This window comes from Chroicocephalus ridibundus, chromosome 8 (assembly GCF_963924245.1).
Source record: "Chroicocephalus ridibundus chromosome 8, bChrRid1.1, whole genome shotgun sequence".
In the NCBI taxonomy this organism is placed as follows: Eukaryota; Metazoa; Chordata; class Aves; order Charadriiformes; family Laridae; genus Chroicocephalus; species Chroicocephalus ridibundus.
Genome location: NC_086291.1, coordinates 4,476,212 through 4,494,684, shown reverse-complemented (window position 1 = coordinate 4,494,684; position 18,473 = coordinate 4,476,212). Strand labels below are relative to the sequence as shown.

General features: G+C 40.1%; 1 protein-coding gene across 11 annotated transcripts in view; it reads left to right on the top strand.

Annotated features, from left to right (window-relative positions):
* The window catches only part of FGGY (FGGY carbohydrate kinase domain containing), a 327,607-nt gene that overhangs the window by 285,631 nt on the left and 23,503 nt on the right, over positions 1-18,473 (top strand). For all 11 annotated transcript variants that reach the window (XM_063344960.1, XM_063344959.1, XM_063344961.1 and 8 more), the window contains 4 exons: positions 2,978-3,125; positions 4,823-4,897; positions 8,590-8,710; positions 11,977-12,071. In XM_063344960.1, coding sequence (XP_063201030.1) covers positions 2,978-3,125; positions 4,823-4,897; positions 8,590-8,710; positions 11,977-12,071 — 439 coding nt within the window. The remainder of the gene's footprint in view (positions 1-2,977; positions 3,126-4,822; positions 4,898-8,589; positions 8,711-11,976; positions 12,072-18,473) is intronic.

Here is an 18,473-nt window from a genome sequence, read left to right as displayed (position 1 = left end):
TAAAAAACAACACCTGAGGTCACAAATCTCTGCCTCTTACTTGCTGCTGCCTATCACCTACTTCTGCCTTCCTAAGCCTGTCTTTCCTTTCTCCCAGGCTCCCAGCGCTGCTAGGAAGTAGGTCCGGCAATGGCAAACTGCCTGCCGAGCAGCTGAGCCCAGAAACTTCACTGTGCAGACTGCTGTCCCTTTGCCTGTCCCAGGAGCAGAGTTTGCAAGCTGCATTTATCACCGTTCTAGTAATTTGTGGTAACTTGTTAGGGCGCGAGTGGCTTAGACAGACTTGCCAGAAACCAGCTCCCGCTGACCACTCGCGCTGAAGACCAGTCTTGTGCAACCCTCCCAGTACTATTCCTATGTTCTCTTCTCCCTTCTTTTACTGGAAGTGGAGAGGGTTGAATTACATGAGGATTTTCTGGACAGCTGTAAATTTTGCATTTGGTCTGACAAATTGGCATACTCTGTGAGCAACAAAACTTGGATTTTTTCATGCAATTCAGTGAGCTGCAGAAGTTGCTGTGTATGTAGCACTTTTGCTCTTCAGTCTGTTTTGTGTAGGTCTGACATCTAGCCGTCATTAATACGTTAAATCCTGTATAGGTAGGCTGGAGTAGGAAAGTAAAAAAAGAAGAAAAATGTGATCATTTGTGCTTTGAAGTTTAAATACTTGTGCTTCCTAGAATCACAGTTTCTAATCTTCTGAGGGAAAAAAAGTATCTAACTATTTGACAGCAAAGATTATATGCCCTTTGGCACTTTGTGAAGTGCTTTGTTTTAGGACAGAATTTCCTTTTCCTATGCTTCTCGATGACATTTCCCCATCTAAAGAGCTGTCTCCTGAAAAAAAAGTTACGCACACAGTATCTATCAGCAATTCTGGGATCTTTCAAGCAGAATATGATAATCACATTGGGCAGTTCTCTGTACCTCTGGATGTTTTAGGGCCCTTTTTTTTAGATTTAGAAATCTAGAATGTTTAGATTTTTTTCCTGAAAGATACCTCCTGGCATCTTCCAGGATTCCTGAACAGATTAAATACCAGCCTCTTGTTGCTTTCTGAAGTTATGTCCCAGATATGAATGTAACCCTGGGCAAACTTGCAGTGATTTCTTATTCTCTACTTTTAACATAGTTCCTTTTTAATAGCAACAGCTTGTGCTCAACTCTGCAAGTCAGATCCAGCTGCTACTGATACCTTCTCCTAGAAGGTATCTCCTGAACAGAAAAAGCACCAGAGAGCTGATGGTGTAATGTTACATATAACACAAACATGGCAGAAACTGGAACTGGCAAGTGCTTGAAGGATTTTGCCAGTCACTCAGTCCAAATGTAGTGCCTTGAACCCATATCTATATGTAGAGGGGGGAAAAAAAAAAGGTAAAAAGGTGTGGAAAAAAAAGTGTAATTCCCAGGTTATGTGTGTCTTAAGCACATTTGGCTGAACTTCAGCCTCTTTTGCGCAGTCCTTGTGTTGTGTCAGAGCTGCGCGAATGGCTAATCCTTGCGAGAGTCATCAAGCAGGATGGAGATCAGATAGAAGCTGGGCTGTCTGGTAGGTCTGTGGTTGAGTGAAGCTTTCCTTTCTTTTCCTTCCCAACAGTCAAGCCGTGATTTAGACTGGAAATAAAATGACTTTGTCCTTAGCATGTACTGCTTATAGTGCAGTCTTTAGGGATGTAGAAAACAGGGCCACTTTTACAACAAGCGGGAAAAAATGATTGTGACCTCAAAATTATCATAATTCAGGTCCAGGAAGACACATAAAGTACATTTTAAAGTACGTGAATAATGATGTGAATTAGTTATTTTAATGTCTTCCAAGTGTACTTCATTTTGAATGATATCCTCTGATAGCATACACATGGTAAGGTATAATTGAAAAAACATGCAGCTGAATGGTTGAATGCAAAGTATAAATATACAGCTGCTAGCAGGTCAGAAGTCAAACTAGTAAAGCATATGCCAAATTCCCTTAGGGATCTCATTAGTGCATGATTGAATATACATGTAGAGGCTAAATGAATATCGCTGTTTGGGTCTACAGTGGATGAGACAATGACTAATCAATTGTAATTAGGGTTAGATGCTATTATTGACCCACATGTCTAGAATTAAATGCCCCACTTGGAGATTTCCGAGGAGTTGAAAAATATATATGAATCTGTTTATGATACTATGGGTGTTTGAAAAAATATTCTGAGCATAATTGCAACATTTTTGAAATGGAATGTCACTAGAGTCATTGCAAGCCAAAGCACTGAAGAATTCAATGTTAGTCCTAAAATTACTCCTTGTCCAGGAAAAAATCCGTTGGATAGTGTGGAGTTGGGTGTAGTATCGCAACTTAGATACCATCATATTTAGGCCCATGTTCGGCTCCTCCCTAAAATAGCAGCCACTTGCTTTCTCTCCTCCACCCTTAGTGCTGTATTTTAATCATAACACACACTGAAATAATTATGGTTTAAAAAAGGAAAGCTGTAAGTCCAGTGCTATTGATTAATCAGAGAAAATTTTAAACATTTGTAAAGGAATTTGGTTTGCATTTCTGTCTGGAATCCTCCTTGTTCCTCTTTCTCAGCTTGCTTTTCTCTAGCTTTCTCGTCCACAGTGGCAGCACCTTTCTGGTAGAGACAAGCAGCATCAGCCCCCAAAATGTCAAACAGCTCTGGCTCCTCTAGGGACCAGTAGGAGACAACGTACAAACTGGAGATCACAAACTGCCGCTATCTCCCCTCATCCCACGAAACCGAGGAATTCGGGTGCCTGTTGAAGGGCCGCACAGATGGACATCCCCACTGTCCGCAGCCTGCGGTGCACGGGCTTGGCAAGAAGTTGCTTTTGCCTTTCTCCCTCGTTGTGTTAAATTTGGGATTTGGCATTCTTTGATGGGTTTTCTGCATTTGATGGTAGTACAAATGTTTTACGTTTGATGAATAACCTCCCCCACTCTTTTTCCAACTTGTTTTTCTTCTAGTGCTCACAGTATATATACATACTTGAACAGTCACCTGGATCTGATTAAGAAATCTTTGCCTGTGGGTTTCCTCACTGTTGATTTACATGTTTGGCCAGATTTCCATGGTAACAGATCTCCCTTAACAGATCTGACACTAAAGGGCATGGTAAGAAACAGCCTGTCTTTGCAAAAAGGTCAATACAGGGTAAAAAAAAAAAAAAAAAATAAAAAAAGCTTGGAAGGAGCTTTTTTTCAATTTTGAGCGTACTCCTCCTTAGCTATTTAAACTGTCCCATAGGATTTGGGTTTCTTGCTGCATTTCGAAGTGTGCTAATGTTTCAGTAGAAAACCAGAGATTGTTGTAGTTGAGATATGACTACAACCACGTTTCTTGTCTAAAAATATGAGGAGTGTTATGTGTGTCCCAGTATCTTTTTTAGGAATCGCCTTTTGGAGCACTGACTGGCAGCGTTTGCTGTTGTTAACTCACCTGTCTGCCCAATTTTGCATTTCTTTTGCAGTGATTTTCAACACAAATTTGGGTATGCCTATCTGGGAAAGGAATGAAATATTCTGAGGAGAGGTTGCTTGGTTTAAACAGATAAATGTTCAGTAAATGTGCTGTATTAGATTTTTGGGTAGTAGATTTCAACAGAAACTGAAAAGCTCCTGTGCTTGTTGTTAAAAGTGGGCATAGATGCTCTCATGATTGGAAATATGCAACCATGGTGCTTCATACATCTCAGTTCAAAGCTAAATCTGATCCAATTCTGGCTTGTGGTTTTAAAATTGCTACTTTTGAAACTTAAAGGGATTGAAATATTATGATCTGGACGAAGAAATTTTCAGAGCATTGCAATCCGGGGGCAGAAAGAGCAGCGTTTGGAAGCTCACCCGAGAACCTCTGCTGGGGAGATTTTCAGCCCCTCTTTAAACGTTTGGATGTTTCTCTCCACTGAACGTGGTGGTGGTAGATTGGCTAGGTCACAAGCCAGGATGTTACTGTGCAGAACCACAACAGAAGAATATAAGGGTATAATTTGATGGTATCAAAATACTTGGTGATTAATGCAAAAATGTACTTTGAAATTGCATATTGTCCTTGAAGTGAGCATCTCAGGCTACTCCCCAGCCCCCAGATCTGCTGTATTTGAGGCTGAGATAGCAGAGGGTAGGCGTAAGCGCTGCAACACATTAAATCACAAATGAGGGAAACATTAAAAAGAAATAGATGTCTTATATATTTTGGGGTCCTAATAATACCTGTATTATTTTATGAAAGAATTATATGCTGCAGCAGAATCAGAATTTCCTTGGCGTGATGGCTGTATGCAAATACTGGTAATAGAAACACATTTTTTCTGCCGCAATTATGGCTGCATTCAGGTCTTGCCTACGCTGATATTAATCCAGAGTAACTACAGTGCAGTATTGATTTATGCGAGAGTAAAGGAGGTTAAGATATAGTCTTTAATTATTAATTGTGTTTCAGTGTTACGGTGCTTGGAAGGGAGGGGGAGAAATGCTTTTAAAAAGTTATTTTTATGTAATAGCATTTTCATATTATTACATTAAATATATTCACGAGCAATATCTGAGTCATAACATAAAACTGTCAGAGTTAATCTATCTCTAATCCCATACAATGTGCTGTTTGTTCTTTATTTCTTTGCAAGGGCAAGAACAATTTATGCGGTTCTTCCCCAGATCAGGAATAACATGTTTAACATAACATTATGTGTACGGCTCACAAAAGCAGGGCTTAGAATTAGCACTTAAAACTTGTTACAACAAGAAAGCATAGAAAATAATAGCGTTTTACTTTGGCTGGATTTGTATGTTTTCTTTTTGATCTTTGCACAGGTTGTCGGACTAACATTGTCTCGGGGTCTGGATGAACTTGCCCTTATCTACTTGGCTACGATTCAAGCCATTGCTGTAAGCCATTTTAAGTGCATAAAAGAATAAATGAGTTGTCTCGTGTTCTGTGGCAGACTGATCATTCCCTTCTGCTAAACAGATATCTAATAATAGATGAATTCCCTTAATGGACTCCTTAAAGGAACAAGATACTGTTTATCCATGTTGGTGACTGTTCCCTACTCTAGGATCATCGTCAGACTGTGGAGAAAATGTTCCCCTAAAAAGTTTGCTCCGTATGGTGATTCTGTAAATGGAGCTTTTGCCTCTAGAGCAGATGTGAGGAAAGAGGCTGATACTATATGGGGCAGCGTTAACATCATGGGCTGTCTAGAGGGAAGCTGAGAGAGTGGAAAAAAAAAAGCTTTGGCAACTGTATGAAGGAACTTGTGCTCCCCTAAAATGCCTCAGCTTCAGATTGTTCCTAAGTCCACGGATTTCCCCCGCTTGCCTGTTAGATGAGTCAGAACTGTGTACCACAGCGAGTTGGAGTGCGTCTGTGATTCAGTTCATAACGCTACGGTCCGAACAGACCAGATCTTATTCCTCCCTCGCTTTCCCTGCTGCAAGGAGAGCCGTTGCCTCGTGCGGAGCATTTCCAGCCCGTGGCTCTATTTCTGTAAAAGCAGACAGAGGGACCGTCTTTAGGAAAACGTCCTCGATGTTTGCTAATATGCAGACATGGGTAATTTTATCGGAATACTTTTGTTCCTGCCCTGATTTTCTCTGGAACCCAGGATTTCCAGTTCACAAGAAATTCTATTTTGAGGTGAAAACCTGGGTCAAAGAAATTGTTTTGAAACCCCGGTTCAGGGTATTTTCAATGGGGCGTGCTATCCCCAGGCGTTTGGTGACTGAAATCAGCATACCTTTGACATCCTTTTTGTGATTTTTTTTTTTTTTTTTTTAAATTGTTGAACTGAGGTATTTTTGGAAAACATTAAGTTTGATGAATTGGGGAGTTTTCCTGACAAAACTCTGTTCAGTTGGAAAACTCCCAAACTCCTCTCTACTGGTTAAACAACAACTTTTTGCTAGGCTGGGTCAGCCATCTGGGATGTAGAGGGTGGGCGGCTGCTGTAAATTTACTGTGAATTGTACATCTTATGCGTTAACCCTCCCTCTTCAGCAAATAACGAGAACTTAACCCCAGCCTGGAATTCATTGTTGGGAGTTTTGATCCATTTTAAGATGAATGTATCTTGGGTATACCTGATGCTTCAGTATAATCCCACCATTTCAATAGGGATGTCGAGGAGAGTTTAAACAATGCCAGCACCTGATACCGCCCCCTGAAAGAAACTTTCCAGTATCAAACAGGTGCTCCATTATTATATCGTGCTAACGAAGTGGAAACGTTCGCTGCTGGAAATCCTGGGAAAGTCACCTATTATCTCATTATATGATACAACTCAAATTTTATCGTAAGACGCAAATACTGTGTTGAACACTAAATTCAGCATCTTTTTGGTAGCATAATCTTTTTGGTAGCTAATTGCACTGATCATGAGATTTAATATAAAAAGGGCATACTGTAGTTTTCATTGTAAGTTAGTGGAAATTCATTTTTCTTGAAACAGTAACTAAAAAGTAGACAGAGTAGACTTGGGTTTGACTCAATATATTTCCTAACTGCTAATGTGATACTTAGGAAATTTAATTTTCCTCCCATACTCTGTCACTCACAATTTTAGCTTCACTTTTGTTGAAGGAAACAGTTCTTGCTCAGGACAGCCCCAATCCGGTACCATTCGCTGTCTTCAATGGGTGCAAGATAGACTTTAAACACAAGTAAAAATCTTGTAAAAAGTGTAGGCCTGCCCACAGAATGTTAATCTCTAGTTTTCTTTTCAGCAGGAGACCCTTTTTTCTTTTTATGTAAAATTTGCATTTGAAGCCCCTCAATTTGCATTTTCTCCAATCCAGGATTAAATTAGTTCCCCCCCACCCATAGTGAAATAGGTCTGGCTTTAATTTAAATTGCTATGTGAATACAATTTTCCAGGCAGGTAAACACAAAATAATTTTCACAGCATGTTCTTTCTCAGGGTCTTTGACGTGTGTATGTTGTGAGAGAAGTTGTTAATAAATTTGAATTTCAGAAGTAGTGAAAGAGAATATCCTTTTAACTATTCATTGCAAACTGCGGTGCAACAGTTAGACGGATGAGAACATGATCAGAGATATAATTGTGGCCGTCAAGCCCGTTCTGAGGAGACAGACTCTTTTTAGAGCAGTTTATTTTTCCATAATTAAAATTGTGGCTGTGTGATTTGGAAATTAGCCCGCTGTGTCAATAGGGAAGCGATGGATTTAGTCATCTGGTGTTGCGGCTGCTAAAGTTCCTCATAATCGCTTGCCTGAAAAACCAAAATATGTTTGAAGGCCTGTCCAGCGTGGTGCCAGTCACTCACAGGGAACGTCTCCTGTCTGATGAAACTCTGCTACCTTCAATTTTCAGTAGCTTTTATTTGAAGAGGGGTTTATTGCAGGCCGCAGACCTCTTAATGAACTTACAGCATGGCATAAATAAAACTTAAACGACAGTTTGTGAAAACTTTGACCAGATCCCAGATTTTCTGGGAAATCGACCTATAAAGAGTCAGCTAGTGCAAAATTTTGGCTTGAATTTGGCTTTTTGTCAAGTCTGAGCTTCAAAATTAACTTCCAAGGTATTATAAAGAGCTGGGAATTATTTTTGGACAAATATTTTGTCCAAGAAATGGAAAATGTTCTTGCAAGAGGAAAGAGGGAGAAAGTTGACTTCAGTGAGTAGTTGGAGGCGAGCAAAGCAAACAAAAAGAGAAAAGATTATTTTTTTTTTATAATGCAAAGCATTTGCTTTCATCATTCGTGAAGCGGAACACCGCGCTCTTCTAATTTGAGTTTCTCAGAATGGAGACTGTAACTGAAAAGTTTAAAAATATGCCTACATTTTAGATGTTTCAATTAATCCAGGCATGAAACGGAACATTTTATTTTGCACAGGGCAAAGGCCAAGAGAAATAGTTAAGCCAATACAAAATTCTTCAGGTTTTCCTTTTTGCTGAAAAGACAGAAAATACAGGGGTTTATTTGCTCCATTTTTTGTTCTGTTTTGCTATTTGGCTTCAGAATTGAAATCTCTTGACTGAGGGTGATTTCAGATGCTGTTATACAAAGTGAATAGATGGTTTTGGTGGGGATATCTTTGCCATGTAGGTTTTAGTTCTGGATCTGGAAATGTTTTCCGTACTCTGCTGTGCTTGGTCATAAACAGCTGCTTATCACCACCGTCAGTTTTTCCCAATTTTTCCTGGTGCCCATTTCTGTGTCTTCTCGTAATCCCGGTCTTCAGCCTTATGGGTACTTCCCTGTAAGCCCCATTTCCCTGTGTTATCCTATACTGGTACGTTCTTGCTTCTTCAGCCAGCCCCAGGATGTTTATTGCAATATGCGGCGTCCATGTACTTCCCAATTCTTTGTGCCATCTGTTTGATTTTTGTAGTTCTTAATTTCAATGCTTGGTACCGGCTGGAAGCTAAGCAGTGGCCGTACGCCTGCAGGTCTGTTCCCAGCCCGCAAGTTACTGGTAGGGCCAGTTCGTATCATTCTTTTTAGCAGTATCATTCTGTTTTAGCAAATTGTGCTTTAAGATCTGTTCCTGTGGCTGCTCTCCTGTGCTCATGTGGTTTTTGTTGTTGTCGTTGTTTTTTCCCCCCTTTTTGAAGTTAGGGACAAGACATATTTTGGAAGCTATGGAGGCTGCAGGGCATCGTATCAACACGCTGTTTCTGTGCGGTGGGCTGAGCAAGAACCCTCTCTTTGTGCAGATGCACGCTGACATTACTGGTAAGTTACGAGGAAGCATGGGGAAAGGAGTGTAAGGTCCTTTATTATAGGTGGCTAAATACTTTGTCTTTGGAAAAATAAATACTTTCTTTATATAGAACTGGATTTTGCTGGTTGGCCAAAATGCGTGTAATGAAATGTTACTTCCTGCAAGACTGGATTTCCTGAAATTTAAAGGCATTTGAATACCGCAGAGATGCGATGCAAACAAAGCTCCATATGTCATATTGTTAGAAAACAGACTTCTGGAGAAACCTCCAGCATGATTTGTAATCTGTGGCTCTTAGACTTGCCGATAGAATAAATATAAAAACTTTGTATGGAATTTTTAAAACCAATATGTATAAACTGCATGTCAGAGATGTTTCTCACTCTCAGATTTTTAAAAACTTTTCAAGCGTTCTCTAGAAATGATTCTATTCGGTCAGATTACAAGAAGTTAGTTAGGCAAGGATAGTGGCCAGTACATTTTGTGACCGTTTGATGTGTTTTATTAAAACCTCTATTAACTTCATCCTATTTGAATTCTGTTGGACTTCTGACACTGCCTGCTCATGCTGGACATTGGATCCATTATGTAGAACAATTCGATTCTGAATTGCTTCCATGGCTGTGTCATAATATGGCTTAGGGGACAATTGCTGGGTTCTTGCTCCTGCATGGTGTTCCATTTGGTTTTGTAGAATTCCCGGTGGGGGGAAGGTCCTGGGTATGTAGTTCACTACAAGAGGAGGGCTCAGGCTTGCACAGTATTTTTGGTCTCCCTTAAGCCTGTGGGCATTGGACATCTTAGCACACCTGTGAGTCAGTTGAATACACTTTAAAAAATGTGGAAAAAATAACAAAATTTAGTGTAAAGGACTTCAGAGCAACTTTGAATGATGTGTGTTTTGGGTATATTTCAAATTAAGACCAGTTGAGCTCTCATGAATACAGTTTAAGGCTCAGATTTGGGGCATTTGGTCTGGAGATCTGACTTGCCCTAACATCACACCACACTTCATAACCTTGTTGCAGGAGGGAAGATGAAAACATGCTTTATGTATTTACCTGAGATGAAAACAGCAATGGAGAAGCAAAAAGCATAATGCCTATTGACCTTAAAATTCACTGAGTACATTGTAGTCCAAGTGACACTTTCTGTTTGTGAAAAATGATGTTGACAAGTCGGTGCCTTCCCTTGTATAACTCAGATGTTTTAGGTGAATTTCAGCTACGTGTAGAGTTGGGGTGCTGGTTCGTGATGTGTAAAAGAAAAGATCCGTGAAAAGGTATTCTGATTAAAATGTAATCAGAAGTTCTTTGACTGTAACTAATGGCCAAGTACAATTCCGTACAAAAAGGCCTTTTTGCAGTCTGGAGTTCTCCCCCATTTGTAAAATCAGTGACTGACAAGGGATGTCAGAGTTCATCTCACTGAAATGCTCTTGGTTATGTTGAACTCATTAGAGCCTATCAGATAAAATAACTCGCATTCCAGGATCAATCCCCCATTCTTTCCCGAAAAGAAAAAAATCTGAATATATTATTGTTAGCTGCAAATGCCCATGACTCAGCCATGCAGACATCCAATAGATAATTTCGCAGGCCACTTAAAAAGTATCTTGATCTTTTTGTTTGCCTGGTAAGAATTCTGTATTCATTCTGATGATGCGGGAAATCTGCAGTAAATTTTAGAGCACGCTGAAAATTGCTTACTGCTTCAGCGCCTGGCACGCAGCCGTGTAGCTGTAAACTTGATTTTTAGATTTTCTATTCCAAGTTGACCCAAGTCCTGAGCTGTGGTCCATCTGAACCGGAGGAATGCTCAGGTGACTGATCCTACACTAATGTTTTTAAGGTGGATTTGTTTGGTCAGAGCAATTTAAGGCATGCTGTAATTATGCTAGTTCGCTGCTAGTCATTCCAGTAATCAAGCAACAAGGTCTCACTGGCTCCCTGTCACTCTGCCTGTGCTAAATGTAGGAAAAAATGGCATAAAGACCACTGCGGCAGCTTTGTGTCACTCACTGAAAAGTGGTTGTGAGGAGCATTATGCTGGTGGAACAGTCCAAACTTAGCATAATGTAGCTGGATGCCTGGGGTGCAAGGTGAATTTGCTTTGTATCAATAATGGTTTCATATATAAATAATTTTATTTCTCATTTTGAAAAGTGTGGATTTGCCTTTTTCTCTGTAGGGCTTGTTCATGGCTCGCTTTAGAGCTTCCTCCAAATTTCAGCTCCTTCTGATCTTACAGTTGGCTCTCGGGAGCAGCGTTTTTGGGGGCATAATATCATTGAGGCTATTCACAGAAGGAAGCCGCCCTCCCACCACTGTGTTTGCATCATCATTCATTGGATGAAATTATCTCAGTAATGGAAATTTAGACACATTTCTTAATACTGTAGGAATATCAAATTTTTTGGCTTAGTGAGGATAAGCATCTAAAGTACAGCTAGAAAAGTATTTAAACTTTTGCTATTGTTTTATGTTTTTAAGGAGAATTAAGAAAGCAGGCTGATTTTCATTTGTATATTAGTCCTTTTCCTGCTGTTTCTACACTAGTGATACAGGTCTTAGAAAACTCTGTGCGAACCGAGGGAAAGTATGTTCATGGTAATACCCATGGGTGATGAAACAATAATTTTTAATTCTACTTCAGACTATATATTGAGTTTGTTAGTTTGTTTTTCCAGTGTTCTAATCTTGTTTTCGAGTATCTTGCACAATTTGGAAGACAAGATTTCTCTTCTTATTTCATACATAGCTTGTGAAAGTTTACTAGTTATATTTTCATGTCTTCCAGCAAAACCAGACTGGCTTTGTTGGCTATATATTTAAAAAACAAACACAAACAATCTTTTTTGTTTGTTTGTTGCAGAAGAAACAAAAAGGGTACCACCCTGTTTTCCCCTCGAGGTCAACTTTTAATAGGCACGTGGGTTTGGAGGGTGTGGGTAACAGGTCTATACCGAGCCCTTTGAGATAAATAGAGTCAAAGATCTGGGGGGTTGTTCTTTGTATGCTTTATGTTCTGCGTTACTATTTTGTTGAACTTGTTTTATTTAAATTCTGCATTTTTCTTGGAGCCTGGAACAACAGAGCAGAGAGATTTACATTAGTCTACAGTAGGCTGTAGCGCTGAATGGAGTTGTGAACATGGTTTGCAAGTCCTTTTTGATTCCTTTGTTCTTTGTCTTTCTTTTGGCTTTAATTATTTATTGTGCCGCTAGTGCAGTACTGCTATATTCTTCCTAACAGAGGCATGGCTTTTTCTTGTATAGGCAAGCCTGTTGTCCTGTCCAAAGAAGTGGAGTCTGTTTTGGTGGGTGCTGCTATTCTTGGAGCTTGTGCTTCTGGGGATTTTGCATCTATACAGGTATGCAGTGCCTGATTTTTTTATTTTATTTTTTTTCAGTTTTAATGCATTTTACACTTTGACATTTGGCACCGTGCGCAGACTTTAATTCAAGTGGAAAAGTTTGTACATTCTGTACAGCTGGAGAAGAGGCGGCATTGCTTTCTCTCCACCCTCTTTTTAACTCTGTATGTTATTTAGGTGTATTGAAGGTTCCTTTGTCTTTTGACTGTAGGGACATGCAGGTAGAAGCTGCTGCCTATGAAGTTAGGCCATGTAATTCTGGAGACAAAAACGGGAATTTGGCAAGGCTCTGATCCTGCGAGAAGGTCACACTTTCATCCCAGTTATATTTGTCTTACTTTCCTTCCTTCATACTCAGGAATGTTAAACATAAGAAACAACACAGCACTATTTATGCAGTAAAAAATGACACACCTATACCTCTTGTCTTGCCCACAGTGAATGCAGAGTTAATAATGAGGATGGAACTTCTTGTTTAATCATGTTCTTTCAATCCATTAACAGTTGTAAAAGTAGTAGTGAGGCTTTTATGTCCAGTGGATCGGCCAAAGCATGACTTAGGTGCTTTTATGTAAACAACAGCAGTATAAAAGAAATCTGGAGAAGGGTCTCCGTGCCCCAAATCATACCTGTTTTCCCATCTGGCAATTCCACCAGTATAAGGCATGTCCTCTCCTCATGCTGCATCCGGTTGGACAAAATTATTCATCAAGATGGTCTCTAGATGGATTTTTCTTTATAACATCATGTCATGGTTTTGGCCAAATTGGCCAATGGCCGGCAACGGATGCTCGCCCCCAGCCTCTCGTGCACGGAGAGGAGGGGGAGAGATAAAGAGAGATTTACGAGTTTAGAAGAAACTAAACTACTTTAATAAAATATTAATAATAAGATAAAAAGGAAAATAATGAAATAGATACAGTATACGCAAAACCGTATTAAGCTCCCAGGATGATGTCACCGGTAGGCACTGGGGAAGTCCCGGGCTGGACTCAGCGACGGCGGGGAACCAGGTTCCAGAGTCGGAGTCAGGAACACACGGATCAGGATCAAAGGCAGATGAACAGGCAGGGTCCTCCTCGGATGTCAGCCATTGAAGGAAGAGAGCTGACCCATTGATCCCTCAGCTTTTAGACTGAGCGTGGGGCAGATGGGATGGAATACCCCAGTTGGTCAATTTTGGGTCACCCGTCCTGTCCGCTCCTCCCCGCAGGTGGGACCCCTCTGCGCCCCTCCGCTTCCCACCCTCTAACGGGGCAAATAACGAAATTAGCTGACCTTGGTTGTTATAGCGATAAGGATAAGCAAGAGCCTTGCTGCATACCATTCCTTGGCACAAACTGTCTTCTCACTCTGAACGAACCGCTTCAGACACAACATGCTGGTAATTTCAGAGAGTTAGAAGAGGCCTGGCTAAGAAATAAAATTACTGAACAGAAAGTTGGTTCTGTTTTACCTCAAACCAGGACACATCAGGCACAGGTATTTGTAGTTGAAATTTTGCACAAAAACATACCTGAATGTCCTTTACGAATAGGGAGGTCAGCTTCTCAGCCTAGTAAAATCGATGCGGTTCCGCTGGAACCAATAAACAGCTCAACATAAGCTGAGGAACTGGGCCGTGTTTGGCGTTTCTCCAAATGTGAAACTTCCAATTGTGAATATTCTACAGTGTGGTTAGCAGGAAGAGCAGTTTCCTTTAATAAGAATTTTCCCATTAAAATTAATCCCATTGCAAGAAGTATAGAGTACAATAGATATCTCTATTTAATAATTCCAGTGCTTGTAAAGAGAACTTGTTTTGATAAATGTAATTTCAGTAGAAGCTTTTGGTGACTGGACTTTTTATTTAATTCCTACTCTTCTGCTAATCTTCTGCCTTTAAGTACACAGGTATTTCACTCCAAGTTTAAGATGTTTTGCCCTATTATGCAATAACCATGCATCTCAAAACTGATTTCATTAAGTCTGTCTTCATAACCTTAGGAAAATCTAATGCTGCGAAATTTTCTCTAGTGTTTCTTTGTATAATTTTAGTATATTCATTTACACTTAGTTTTTATCCCTGCCTTTTAGTATCAAAATATTTCATAAGCGTATCCAGTAATGTCAGAACAGATAAGTGTATTTTATACGTACATACATACATGTCAGTTTACATAGCTTGCTCCTTCAGAAATCTTTTTCAGTGAAACTAGATCCTTTGAACCAGTCACGTCTCAGACTTTTTAATTTAAAAAGTGTTTGCTCTTTTACTCTTGCGATATGTCAGGATGTACCTGCGTCTTTGGTTATGGGAATGGTTTTTGGCTTGCCATAAGCACGGTACAAGTTCTGTGGGTCTTCCTGGAGTAAACTTCTTCTAAGAGCTTACCTGTGGCTGCTGGGAGCTGGACTTCCAGTGGCTCCTTATGCTCCCTTCCCATTTCTGCTTGAATCAAGTAAGTTAACACCAGTACATAAAGAAAAAGAATAAATACAAAGTGCAGTCCAGTGCCTCAGCCACGCATAAGGAGTCTGGTTTCCCAGACGCAGCATCTGCCTTTTTGAGTGCTTCAGCAGCCGTTTGTGTAAGGTCTGGTTCCAAGGGCTTTGCTGGTCAGCGGGAGAGTTTCCTTTTGGTTCACTGAGTTACTGGGTCAAGCCCATGAGCTTCCCTGGCATATCTCTGAAACAGAAAAGGGGAAAGTAGTTTGGAAGCTACCGCTATTATACATCCCCCTGGGCATTCGTAGCATGTTTCTTTCCGTCATACTGCCTGTGGTGATCACTGGGAGCCAGGTGAGGCCCTGAATCCTATCCGGGATGTCACACACCATCTCTGCAGTGTGAAAGAACCACCCGCTAAGTGTTTTGGCTTAGTGTGCGTTGGGGTTGTCATTAAAGAGGTGCCACCTACGACAATATCAGTTGTATCATGCAGCAAATACGTTAGATTTTGTAAAAATATTTTAAAAGGAATTCAGCTTCATGGGATCAAGAAACAAGAAACGGAATAAATGTCTTTTTGGGGGTGGGAAGGCGTAAACGCGTATCTAGCATTGCAGTTCAATAGCCTTTTACATTTATTTTTCTAACACATCTTCCAAAACAAACGGTTCTTAGAGGTGCTGCTGCAAATGTGCAGCATTGTTGTAGTCTTTGCAAATAATAGAGGTTATTACCTGTCCTCTAATAGATGGTTTGTGCTTAATTATTGTGCTTTCCAAAGCTGTTTGTTTGCTCAGTCTAATAGTAAAGGAGAAGATTGTGGGGGTTTTACCAATAACCTCTTTCCTTATGTCTATGGTTGTTTGAAGGGGAATTTTTACTGTATTTGTCCCAGTGACTGGTCACATTTCTCAGAATTATTTTTGGACATTTCCCCTCAATGTCAAAATCAAAACACTTAAAAGCTATCTGGTTTTCGTAGGCTGGCCGTTCTCCATTTTCTAAAACTCGAGCGTCTTCAGGACAGCTTGGCAATAGCACCCAAAGCCAGGATCCCTCAAAATCACTCTTGATAATCTTAGTCCAGTTTTAACATGCTCTGCTTACAAAAAGAATGGCTGCTGAACAGACAGGTACAACCCACTAGCGATGAGCAACAGTAGTAGCGCTGCCAGGCTTCTGCCAGGGAATCTCGTATGGAAGGATGTGGATGTGTGCTGTGTAGTATGTGCACTGCGAGTGATGCCTGAGGAGCTGGTGAGCCTACGGAACAGGGCTGTTCTTGTGTCTGCATGCCGAATGTGATGCTTTGGGGATGTAACATGCATTAAGTGCTAGAGTTGACCTGCTTGTGCATTCTGTCAATGTGGGGGTTGGGCATGGGGCAGCCAAGTCAGGGCCAGGGCTCCAGCACTCTGCTCTTCACTCAGAAAACCTGGACACACAGAAGATCCTCCAAATCTACCAGGGCTTCACTTTTCAATAGAGGAAAGAAAAGATGGGTCATCTAGGGAAGACCCAGCTCTATGGTAACCTTATATAGTAATTGGAGTTAGGCTTTATTTAGCTTAACAGTTAAGAAATGCATTAGAATTAGATGGTATTTCCATAGGGGTAAAGTCTGTGGCCGTTGTGGTTGCTGTTACTCTCATACTCTCCTGTACTATCCTGATGCTTAGTCCTGTGGCATTCCATCACTGGGATTTGGAAATGGGGAAGTATCTGCTTCAGAGGAGGATGTTTTTTGCAAGGACAGCTTACTTACCTACATATTGCTGTGTGATGAACCCAGTCAGAAGCGTACATGAGACAACAGGATTCTCACCCTTCACTCTCTTGAGCAGTTGGTCATAGCGGCTAGAACACTAAAGAGCTTTTCCTCTATCCTTCGGTATCCCTAAATAAGTTTCTTCTCACAAAGAAACAAGCACCAACGTACCTCCTGTCTCCTTTCCCTTTCTATGCTACGGCAGGAGTGTTTTCAGGATGCAGCATTTTATTCTAATTCTTAATTTTCATATATTTTTATTCCTATTTTGAGTGATTTGTGGAGCCAAGGTTTTCATGCTTTCTATTGACCACATCTGTATTAGTACCGAAATCCTCAGTACGCTGAGCCTTTACAGAGAAGCATTGGAAATGGAAGTTATTGCAAAATTTGTAACCATACAGGTTAATTTGCTAGATTCTTGTGTGGTTTTAAATGCGCAAGCCCCTTGAAGCTGCAATTTCTTCTTTAGGTAATTCTATCAAGGAAAGATTTATAACCTCCATCTCTCATGCCTGGTCACCATATGTTGTTGCTTCAAAGAATGTTGACTTCCCTATTTTCCTCTTCATTTACTCTCTGCATTTTTTTCCTCTGTGGTAAAACTGAATTAAAACAATTGGTCTATGCAAAAAGAAAAAAGAATACGCAGTGTGGTGAGTTCTTCCCCATTTCATCTTCTGGTTATTTAGTCTCTAGAATCTCTGGAAAGGGGAGAAAATCTTCTGAATTTCTTCTTTCAATTTGGGTTATCTTTTCATTTCCCCCTACAAATGCTACACCTTTTTTCTTTTAGTGGTTTTCTTGTGTCTTGATTGTTGTGCCTATGAACCATAACACAGCCTGGCTGGGACGCAGAAGACAGCGCTGTGTAAAATAGTATGACGTAAAGATTTTTGGAATATACACTGTATTTTTGGGTTTTGGATTTTTGAAATATGTGCTGCATTGAATGAAATAACCTTAACATTGCTGGCTTAGATGGGTCAATTTATTGGTTCTAGCCATTCCTTTCATGCTGAGCAGCAGGATCGTGGTTTTCTATGTGATTGTTTCTGTAGTAAAAATATAGTTTCCGGTTTAGCAAGCCAGCAATTCCTTCTCAGTAAAAATGTTCAATAAATAAATGTCAAAGTTTCCAGTATATCCTCGTTACTCTGCCTCACTTGTATGTAATTGAAAATGGGAAGAAGGTGCTGTTTGATTTGGCAGTCATCCAGCTATTTTTTTTTTTTTGGATAACCTACTCTTTGGGACAAAGCTGTACACCAGGGAACAGGATTATTACCTTATAAAATCCTGCAGCCCACTGACTATTCCTTAATTGCATATTAAAGCAATTAATAAAATTACCCGTATGAAACTAGATTACCAGATTATTTTTTGTATTAATTTACTATTTTAATGTGTGTCATTCTTACTGGCTGATATGGAAGAAAAGAAACTTCATATGATTTACCATACCTTTTACTGGTAACTTTCTGTAATCAGCTTTCTGTAATCATTATTGGTGTAAAACATTGAGCTAGAAATTAGAGTCTACATGACTACAAGATTTTTCAGGTATAAAATTGACTTTTAAGGGACATGTGGTCTTTTCTTTGTTAGATTTGGTTGTTATGCAAATTGGTGGTATATCCTGCAAAAAGACAGGGAAAAGCTTTTTCATTGTTCTTATAAAGCGGATTGGAGGTATATTAAAATTAGTGGGATTCTATAGAAGGAGGTGTTAGGTAATTACCTAATGTGGATTAGCTGAATTATTTAGCAGCAGTAGCAGTTGAGCAAGTGAAGTACCCCTTAGGTACACTTTGCGTGCCTGGAAGCAGCCCTGGAAGCTATGCGGATCAAGGTCACCTGGCTCACCTTCAAGAGAACAGACATAGAGACCATAACTGTGAGGGAGACATATTACTGCAGACAGGGCTTGGAAGTTATGGTGGTGCAGGGGAAATGATTCACTTACAACCCTGTGCTAAAGGAACTCGAAAGAGTTTTGTTTGTGCACTGCTTGATTATGTTTAATTTAATGGACATCTCCTCTCGGTTGTCTAAGGAAGTTGTTGGGTGGTATAGCATAGAGGATAAAATCAAACAACAAAGCCCACACATAACACAGGGTTTGTAAAGATCAGCCAGGAAGAACATGTGATATTCAGTGTATTCACCTTCTAACAATGAAAATGTCACAGACTATCGTG